The following is an 11,025-nucleotide window of genomic DNA, read 5'->3' on the forward strand; positions in this document are numbered from 1 at the left end:
GTATACGCACCCACTCCCCCCCCCTTTTAGAGAGGGGGATAGCTGAACTCGTCTTTTGACGAACTGCCTATGTACCCCTTTCGAGGATCAAGCCATCTCGTAGTTCTGTTTCATGCCGCGAGTGTTCTTACTCGGCGATAGACGTCGCGATGTCCGCCTTGACCATGTCGATCGTGGCTGGGTCAACGCTATTTTCCAGATGTTCCGGTTGAGATGTAGTGTGGGCTTCGGACTTGTGTCGAGCTTCGACGTCCGATGCATTTGCGTCGGTAGACGATTTTAATTCGTCTTTTCCCGGGGCGCTTTTGGCCGAAGATCGGTCTATCTTCGTGCGCTTGCTGTTTACAGCTGCAGAAGTCGTTATTTGCCTTAACTTGTGCTCTGCGAGGAAGCATAGCCGCGATTGTTTTTGGCATCCCCAGATGGCCGCGACTCCGCTTGGGGTTGGGAATTTGAGACCCAGGTGGTAGGTTGACGAAACTGCCTGCATGGCGTTGAGCCATGGGGTTCCCATGATCACGTTGTAGATAGCGGGATGATCGACTACCGCGAACTCGACGACTTTCGTGATCTCCTTGGCCATGACTGGCAATTGGATCGATCCAAGAGTCATCGATACTTCGCCTGAAAAACCCATGAGTGGTTTTGGCGTCGGAATTACTTCTCCGAGTTTGATGCTCATCCGTTTGAGAGTGTCGCGGAAGATTACGTTGACCGTGCTTCCCGTGTCGACGAGTACCCTTCCGACTTCTAAATCTCGTATGACGAGATATATGACGAGCGGGTCGCAGTGAGGTTGGTCGATGCCGCCGGCTTCTTCCTTTGTGAAGGTGATCGAGCAATTTTGGCCATCTCGAGGAGGAGACCATGTAGGCCAATTTGCACTCGACTCTGCCTTCCGTTGGTAAGCCTTGATGGCCGACACAGTATCGCTGCAGTATTGCGATCCTCCGATGATCATGTTGACTCTGCGAAGATTGTTATCGTTTTCCTTGTCGTCTGGCCTCCTACCGCGTTTATCCCCAGGCTGGTTTCGTTGAGGGGATTTTTCAGCCGGCGGATTTCTGTCCGTCTTTGGAGGGCGATCAGAATCGAGGATGAGATCCTTGACGCTAGTTACTTCCGAGAGCTCTCCAGCGAGTAGCTTCGCGGCCAGTCTTGCTCCCAAGACTTTGCAGTTGGTCATGGAGTGTCCTCGGGATTGGTGGAACTTGCAGAAGGTGTTTTCGTCATACCCTTGATTGCGAGTCCATGTGTTGCCCGTGGTCCGGCCTTGATCCGAATTGATCGCATAGTTATGCGCCCCTTGGAGATCTTCCCCCTCATGATGGACGTACTTGTCGTTACGAGAGTTCTTCTTTTTCCCTTTCGGATCCACCTCTTTCGAGGATGGTCTTGCCGCCTTATGTTTTTGCGATAAGACTTTAGTTTCTTCCTCGACTATGATGTAGTCCGTCGCTTTATGGAGGGCGTCCTGGATCGTTCGCGGTTTGTCGAGAGTTATCCAGTTTCTGAATTTCGACTTGTACCAGAGCGTCTTTCTCAGCGCGTCGATGGCCACTTTGTCGCTTATCCCGCTGACCCTGGACATTATCAGCTTGAACCGACTGATAAACTCACGGAGGGGTTCGTCTTCCCTCTGGGAGAGACTCCAGAGATCAACATCGGAAGTTTCTCATTTTATGAATACAGAGTACTGTTTGATAAATTCCGATGCGAGCTTTCGAAAACTCCCGATGGTGTTGCGACGAAGGCGTGCGAACCATTCGAGCGATGCTCCTTCAAGATTTTCGACGAACAGGCGGCAATATCCGGCATCTTTTTCACCGTCCTTCAGTCTTGCTCTTCCCATCGCGATGTGGAAAGCCTGAAAGTGCGCTTTTGGATCGGTCGTACCATCGTACTTCGGTACTTTGATTTTTCCGGGATCGGACACCCTCATGTCCGAAATGCGACTGGTAAAGGGGGTCTTTCGAGCTCCTTCCAGCAGTCGATCAATCTCGGGGGCAGCACTAGTAGCATGATGGATTTGAGACTTTACGGCTCTCACTTCTGCCGCAGTCTTGATGATGTAGTCACGAAGATCGCGGATATCCGATGTCTCGTCAGTGGATTTCCGAGCTTTTCGGCGTTTACTGCAAGTGAGCTCGGTTTGCTTTTCAGCTAGCTCCTCTTGTTCGTTCCAATAGGCGATTTCCTCTTCTTCCGTCATTGGTTTTTCGAACGGGGAGTCTTCCCGAGTGGATCGGCTTCTGGTCCTTCTTGGATGTCTGTCGACATCCTCGTCGGTGTCGTTGGAGACATCGCTAGGATCCAGGTCAATGTGTTCGGCTTCGTTATCCTCCGAGTCCTTTGCAGGGGGCGGAAGACTTTCAGGGTTCCCCTTTTCGATGGGAGATTTCTCGCTAGCGTTTGACCGGAAGGTCGTTCCCGCGCGACTCCTGATCTGTCGAGTGGGGTAATGTTTAAACCTGTTTCGTCTAGGTATTCATGAGCGTATCCTGTTCTTCTGACCTTTTCTCATAGGTGGCGAACATCTTTTTAAACTCCTCGAGCGTCACGGCGCTGGCTTGTGCGTTGGCCGCGGATACGTCCGCTACTGGAGTGTGGAGATCGGTGCCGCTGCCTCCGTTAAGAGTAGTTTGCACGTTATCCGCGTCGTTAGTTGACATGTCTGATCGAGAGTGATGTGGCTTTTGCAGGTTAGATTGATCCGTATGTCCCTCTCCTTCTAGCGCCAAACTGTGGGAACCGAAATTCGCACTGTCGATTTCCGTTTAAATAAGAAAACTAGGAAAACCCTAATTTCCCAGAGGACCCGGATATCTGCTAATTACCACACGTCAAGCAATCAGAACACGAGAATAACAACGATAAAGAATAAGAAATCGAAAAAGAGAGCAAAGAAGATCTTATTCCGAATTTGCGTATGAGCGTTTACAACAAGGTATAAGCCTGGGCTCGAGAGCTGTTGGCGAGATTCCTAGTTCTAGCAACCCTAAGACGGCTAAACCTAATTGAGTCGCAGCTCGAAATAACAAAAACGGAAAATTACCTAAATTGCTCTAAGTGCTAAATTTGCTCTGAAAAAGTTCTCTCTCATTCTTCTCGCCTAGGACTTCTTATATACTAGCTCCAAGGTCGGTTTACGCTTTTACTCTTCTGCCCTTAAGCCGTCGTAGCATAAAAATGGAGATATTCCATTTTTCCCGATCTTCACAATTATCTTCAAAAATTCCGTATTTATCCGCGGAAACTTGACATTTATCCTTCTTTGTGGACCAAGCGTAAACCATGCTTTGGTTTACGGGCTTTTGGTTAAGAAATCGTAGGATGGGCCTCGAGTCGTGTTTTAGGTCCCTCTGGGCCGTCTTCCGACTCGACACGTTTGCTACGATTTCTTTTGATAAAGAACGAACTTTCCGCGGTTTCTAATCCGCGAATTTTGATCGATGAGTTAGAATAGCGGAAAACATGGACTGAGCTTGCTACGGTCTTCGGGAGATAGCATTCGAAGGTTTGACAAGAATGCATGGATTGGTGCCGTATCGATGTTCGGAAGATTTCAATCGCTACACAGCGATCGAACTTCAGGTCGAGCCCGGTCGCTACGTAGCGACCGAGCGGGACGAGCGCTCTGTCGCTACGTAGCGACCGAGCGGAACGATCGCTCGGTCACTACGTAGCGACCGAGCTTCGCCTCGAGCCCGGTCGCTACGTAGCGACCGAGCGGGACGATAGATCGGTCGCTACGTAGCGACCGAGCGGGACGAGCGCTCGGTCGCTACGTAGCGACCGAGCTTTGGCTTGGGCTCGGTCGCTACGTAGCGACTGAGCGGGACGATCGCTCGGTCGCTACGTAGCGAACGAACTTTAGCTCGAGCTCGGTCGATACGTAGCGACCGAGCGGGACAAGCTCTCGGTCGCTACGTAGCGACCGAGCTTTGGCTCGAGCTTGGTTGCTACGTAGCGACCGAGCGGGACGAGCGCTCGGTCGCTACGTAGGGACCGAGCTTGGCTGAGCTCGGTCGCTACATAGCGACCGAGCGAGATGGACGCTCGGTCGCGGACGCTCGGTCGCTACGTAGCGACCGAGCGAGACAGATGCTCGGTCGCTACGTAGCGACCGAGCTTGGCTCGGGCTCGGTAGCTATGTAGCGACCGAGCGAGACGAACGCTCGGTCGCTTCGTAGCGACCGAGTGGGTAGGACGTTCGGTCGCTATGTAGCGGCCGATATCGGCCCAGACTTGGTTGCTACGTAGCGACCGGACGGCGTGTATGCGCGGTAATTATGCAACGACCGAGCTTGGTTTGTTTGGTTTGAATCTTCAAGGATACTTCTTCGTAAAAACTCCGTATTGGTTATTTTTTTACGAAAGTTATATCTTTCTTTTTACTATCTCTTTCGGAAATACGATCTCCGAGGATTTTCGGGTGGTAATTCCGTCGTGACCGTTTTTGACCCCAACACCATGTATGACCTAGTAAATGCTCTAAGGGCGGACATTGCTTTTACAAGGATCAAGTTGAGCCTGTAAGACTTTCTTCTTCTCCCTTATAAGGATGAGATGTTGCCCCCATGATGGGGATTGGTCGGAGTTGGCCGCATGTTAGATGGAGAAGCCGGGAACGTTTGCATAAAGGGTGATGCTTCTTCTCATACCCCAGATACTTGTGCTGCTTCTGTAGCTATACTCGGCCTTAGTTCATGCAGGACTTCAGTTTGCATTTCTTGAGGTTTCTGGTTTGATGAATCGTGTGGAGGAATGTATGGGTCAGGACCCAGGAATTCTGAGAGGGAGAATCTTGGCGAGGCTAAGGATTAGGGGGATGAGGAGGTTTAATAAGAACCGGAGGCCGAAACTGAGGATCCTCATGCTTGATCCTGCTGGCCTTGCTTGCGCCTCTTGAGCTTGTAAAAGCTTTAATGGACTTTTATTCCGGTCTTCGTGTCGGTCCCTTATTGCGTTTAGCATACTTGATGCTCCTTGAGGTTTTGATGTTGTAGCTGTAACTTCTTGCCTCGTCTCGGGATTGTACCTCGACTTTTGGCAGGGGGGACATTCAACATGTTCGTCTTGGTACTTGGAGATAACCTAGTTGACTCTTGGTACCGGAGTAGAATTCTTGGACATGTTGTTTGTGGTGAGCAGTAGTGTCCATGCCGAATAGAGAAATTGGAACCGCTAGTTGAACTCTGCCATTGATTCTTGGCCACTCTCAACTATGTAATATTGCAATCTGCCCTGGAGGTAGGCCACAATCGATGTTGGGATGACCTGGCGTCGTGCTTTCATGGAACACGGAGGACCCTGGGCATGCTCTTCCAAAATATGAAGGTTTCGAGATACATCCTTCTGGCTCGTGGATGCGATTCTTCATAAATTGGAGGTTGTATGGACTTTCGTCCAGGAACCCGGATGCTGAATGGACTTTTGTCCCAAACCCGGAGGCTGAATGGACTATCGTCCTGGAACCCGGAGGCTGGATAGACTACCGTCCTGGAACCCGGAGGCTGGTTGGACTATCGTCCTTGAACCTGGAGGCTGGTTGGACTATCGTCCTGGAACCCGGAGGCTGGATAGACTATCGTCTAAGAACCCGATGGTTGTGTGGACCTTCAAGGGAACATTTTCGTATATTTTTTTTGACTCGAAGACGCCTCCGTCGGTAGAACCTCGTTGATTTCTAGGTAGGCTTTTTGGAGAAGTGTCTTCCTTTATCAAAACCTGGGAGCGTCTTCCAATGCGTCATCCAGCTGCCCTCGGGAAGACTTACAGACAGAACCAGATGTGCTAGGTTCGTGAATTTTGAGTATATGGATGTGTCACATTCCACCTTCCGTAGATGGGTTACTTGTGAATTTTTCCCAAGAGATAGCAGGTCTCTCTTATGGACCCGGAGATTCAATAGCTGGGTCATGGGATCGAACGGAACCGTGGTATTGTTTTAGAACCCAGAGATGTTGCTGGGATCCGAAGGTAGTTTCTGGAGCCCGGAGGCTGCTCTAGACCCGAAGGTCACCTTTAGAACCCGGAGGTTGAGTAGGGACCCGACGGTCATTTGGGAACCCCGAATCGAGCATCTCTCCAAAGATAATTTTTAAGCCAACTGGAAGTGCTAGACCAAAATATCGGATTTTTTTTGTAGCGCGCTATTTATCCTTGTGTTGGATGTTCGAGGATCAAAAGAATGATCAGGTTGCGTTTGTTTAAGACAGCTGGCGTGTTCGTCGGGGCCAATCAACGAACGGGGTGTAAATATTCGTTGAGATTTTATGGTCGCATTCGGACAGTTGTTTGGAGAGTTTCGAATTTAACTTGGCGACGTCTCGCAGTTGTTTCGAAGACTATACGTATATTTTAGGTGCTGAAGAGTGACGGCTTTGCGATTTGGGACAGATAAGGCCGTTGACAAAAGTCTAAATGTTTCTAGTCATTTTTATTTTTAAGCGTGTCCTGAGAGTTTTTGTGTAGTTGAAGCGTAAGAGCTCGAAAAATGTGTATTGTAGTAAATGTTTTAAAAAATTCGATTACAATGATTGTCTTTAAAACGTGGGAGTATACGAGTATACATACCCACTCTCCCCTCCCCTCTTTTTAGAGAGGGGGATAGCTGAACTCGTCTTTTGACGAGCTGCCTACGTACTCCTTTCGAGGATCAAGCCATCTCGTAGTTCTGTTTTATGCCGCGAGTGTTCTTACTCGGCGGTTGTAGCCGTGCTGACCGCCTTAATCGTGGAGACTGCAGCAAGGTCGACGTTTTTGTCCGGGTTCTCCGGTTGAGTGATAGTGTCGACTTCGGAATCGTGCTGAGTTTCGATGTCCGAAGCGTTTGCTTCAGTAGACGATATCGAATCGTCTTTCTTTGAAGTGTTTTCGGCCGGAGGCTGAGCTAAATTCGTGCGCTTGCGAGTTGCCATTACGGCAGTCGTGATTTACCTTAACTTATGCTCTGCGAGAAAGCAAAGCCGTGACTGTTTTTGACATCCCCAGATGGCTGCGACTCCGCTTTGGGTAGGGAATTTGACGCCGAGGTGGTATATAGATGGAACGGCTTTCATGGCGTTGAGCCATGGGTGTAATAACCCTCTTTAACGAGTAAAACGCAGACAAGGAAAAATCATGTAACAGCCGAGAAAATTACTCAAGTAAGTGGAAGTTGGATTGATTTTTTCCCGTGGATGTTTGTGGATCCCAAGGTACATAAGAAAATTTAGAAAGTATTAGAATAGTTTTCCATCTGAAGTAATAAATTTTTTGGGAAGTTTAGTAGATTGAAAAGTTTAGTACAGATGCTTTTGATTGGTGGAATAACGTGGAAGAATACTATATGGGAAGAGAGATCGACTGGGAAGATTTTGAAACGGATTTTGAGTGGAAATACTTCTCACCTAAAGCAAAAGACTGGCTGGAGATTCAATTCTGGGAGTTAACTCAAGGCAACCGGAAAGTCAGGGAGTATGAGGCGGAGTTTACAAAGCTAAGGAAATATTCTCCTTATGGAGCAAGGAACGAGGGTACACTAATTCGAAGGTTTATAAGAGGATTGCGAGCGGATTTGGCTAGCCGACTGCAAGTAGTAAAGTTTCATAGCCTTTATGAATTGGCAGAGATAGCGGTAAATGTTCAAGAAGGTATGGAAAAAGAGCAAGCCATGATGAAGCATTCAGAGCCATCTCGCAGAACTGAAGGGCTAGGAATACGAAGAATGAATAATAAAGGACAATTTAATCGAGGGAGAAGCCGAGGAAGAAGGAATGACAGACGGTTTGGGAATGGCCCAAATGTGTGTTACACTTGTGGTGGTACAAGCCATTTTTCTAGCAGTTGTCCTTATAGTCAAGGAAGGAAGGCTCCTGATTATATTACTTGCTTCTCGTGTGGTGAGAAAGGGTATTATGCCAACAGTTGCCCCCATAATAGACAGGTTACATTTCCAGCACCACCCACTATACTAGCGATTGAACCAGCTCCGAAGCGCCAGGCAGTTGGAAAGCAAGTGAATGCTTTAGAGTTAGGAAAGCCCGAGCCGCAACAGCCCCACCAGGGCCCGATCACAGGTAAGTAGGGTTTTAACTCATTGCTTGTTTGTGTGAATTTGATACATGAAATATAAAATGTTAAGTAATATTGTTTAGGAACATTGTGTGTTGGTGGAGTTTATGTGCATGCTCTCTTCGACTCGGGTGCCACACACAGCTTTGTGATACCTGAGGTAGTGTCTAGTTTTAAGGGAACCTTTACTAGAGTAAAGGTAGGTGTTTTGATTAGAACCCCTAGGAACCGTAACCTTCATGCCGATAGTTGTGTACTTGGAATTCCAATCCATGTGGGATCAATGGTATATCCGGCAGACCTTCTAGTTGTTCCTTTAGCACAACACGAAGTGATTTTGGGAATGGACTGGCTGCCGAGATACTACGCGCAGTTGGATTGTGGTCGAGGAAGAATTACACTTGAAAAAAGAGGACAACCATCAACGACATACTATGGGATATGTCCAAGTTCTGGAGTATCACTTGTATCTGCTTTAAGAGTTAAGAAGGATTTGATCAAGGGCGAAGTATATTTGCTAACTCTGACTATCCTTGTAGAAGACTTGAAAGAAGGGACGCAGTTGGAATGAGATACCAATAGTAAAAGAATACCAGGATGTATTCCAGCCATTGGAAGGATTGCCCCCACCACGAAGTGATCCTTTCACCATTACATTAGAGCTGGAAGCAGCCCTAATAGCGAAGGCACCTTATCGAATTGCTCCAGCTGAGCATGCCAAATTAAAGAAGCAGTTGGAAGATTTGATAGAAAAAAAGATTTATTAGACCGAGTTCTTCACCATGGAGAGCACCGGTCTTATTTGTGAAGAAGAAAGACGGCACCATGCGGTTATGCATCGATTATAGAGGGATTAACAACGTTACAGTAATGGACAAGTATCCCTTGCCAAGGATCGATGAATTGTTAGATCAGCTTCATGAGGCAAGCTGGTTCTCAAAGATAGATTTGGCATCGGTATACCATCAAATCCCTATATCAGAGTCCGATATCATGAAGATGGATTTTAGGACCCGGTATGGCCACTATGAATTTGTGGTAATGCCTTTTGGTCTTACAAATGCACTGGCTGCTTTCATGCGCTTGATGAATGATTTATTCCGTGATTACTTGGATAAATTTGTAATCATCTTCATTCATGATATACTTATTTATTCCAAAAGTAAAGAGTAACATGCAGAGCACCTCCAAAAGGTGTTGGAGCGATTAAGAAGCCATAAGTTATTCGCCAAGTTTAGTAAATACAGCTTCTAGAAAAGGGAGATCAGATCCCTTGGTCATCGAGTGTCAGAGAAGGGTGTTGCAGTAAATCCTGAAAAGGTTAAAGTAGTTAAGGACTGGCCACACCTTACCAGTGCCACCGAGGTTTGAAGCTTTCTAGGATTGGCTGGGTATTATCGAAAGTTTGTGAGGAACTTTTCCATCAAGGTCAAACCCTTGACGAGGCTGACTGGGAAAGATATATCATTTGATGGGATAAGAGAAAAAGACTTTTACACAATTAAAGGAAGCTTTGACGACAACACCTATTCTTGCATTACCTACTCCGGGAAGCCCTTACACCGTATACACTGATGCTTCTCGAGTAGGACTGGGTTGTGTACTGATACAGGATGAAAAGGTCATCGCCTATAGTTAAAGGCAATTAAAGAAACACGAGGAGAATTACCCCACCCACAATCTAGAGATGGCCGCAGTGGTACAAGGCCAAAACCTTATTAATAAGAAGAGTGCACACACACGTTCATTAACGTGATGTTACGTACGTTATCATATATTTATATTATATACATTATATAATATTAAATATAAAACCCCAATGTATTTGTAATTATGATCCAGATTGCTTAGGTGTGTGACCCTGTAGGATCATATAATATTAGTAAAATTCTCAATTTATAGACTATAAGCGGCTTCTAGCAAAACATTATAATCACCTAATATTATATGACGGTCGAATCTCGTCGTTACGACTTTAACTAAAATAAGTACAACAGATTTCAGGACATTCCCAACAAAAGCTCCCCGACAACAGCGCCAAATTTGATATCACTCAAATTACCCTAAGGAGTGATTTTACTCTCTCAAATAAGAGGTTCAATTGTAGTACTTAGGGATCAAATCTACAGTGAGCTAGGGCACACAATAGACTATAGAAATCAAGATTAAGCTTGGCAAACAATTTATAAAGCAGTAAATCAATGAAAGCAAGGTGAACAAAGTAGTTGTTCGATTGGTTGATTAAGGTTGTAAACAATTGGGAGAAATAGCTAGACCTAGGGATTTATCAATCAAGAGATTCAAAACTACAATTAAAGGATGCTAATGGTCTATAGATTCAATTCTAGAACTCGATTTTAATAAATAAGCAATCCAGCTTTCGCATGCAATTGCTAATCAAATGTCTAAGTGCAGTCTCAGCTGTCGCTTGTTGACTTGGAGAGAGCGTCGATCGATGCTATGGCCTGAGCGTCGATCGATGCTTCCTTAGACAAGCATTAACGACCTAATTGATTTAGTTCAACTAGATTCCTAGACCAACTCTCGTATGCGCCTAGGTATCTAATCCAGCAGAGTTCGGGTTTCGTTAATTGATTGCACTTTCGTGCCTCTCAACTATCCTATGATTCTAGATTCAAACAATTATTCACACTGTCGTGCTATTCTAACTATTCCAGATCCTAGTATTACAAATCACCCTGGTGTAGAGATCTATAGATAATCTAGCAATCCAAATTGATTATCAGTTTGACATTAAGCTCATGAAATCCCTAAGCCTAACAAGATGAATTACTCAGACATACAAGCAATAACACAAATCATAGTCTGGATAGTATAATAGATACGAAATCCATGATAAAACCAGTGGAGTTCCAATCAATCTCTGAAGGAGAATTGATCTTCTCTCCAAACCTAAGAGAAAACAATAGAATAGGATAATAGAAAGCTTGTTGCCGTAAATAATGG

The 11,025-nt window shown here is 46.2% G+C and overlaps 1 protein-coding gene across 1 annotated transcript; it reads left to right on the plus strand.

The window, feature by feature from the left end:
• Positions 1-7,333: 7,333 nt before the first annotated feature.
• On the plus strand, positions 7,334-8,629 carry LOC108870803. Its single transcript, XM_033282847.1, has 2 exons — positions 7,334-8,063; positions 8,142-8,629. Exons 1-2 carry the CDS (start codon positions 7,334-7,336, stop codon positions 8,627-8,629), a joined length of 1,218 nt encoding a protein of 405 aa, XP_033138738.1.
• The last annotated feature ends 2,396 nt before the right edge of the window (positions 8,630-11,025 follow it).

This window comes from Brassica rapa, chromosome A10 (genome assembly GCF_000309985.2).
Source record: "Brassica rapa cultivar Chiifu-401-42 chromosome A10, CAAS_Brap_v3.01, whole genome shotgun sequence".
In the NCBI taxonomy this organism is placed as follows: domain Eukaryota; kingdom Viridiplantae; phylum Streptophyta; class Magnoliopsida; order Brassicales; family Brassicaceae; genus Brassica; species Brassica rapa.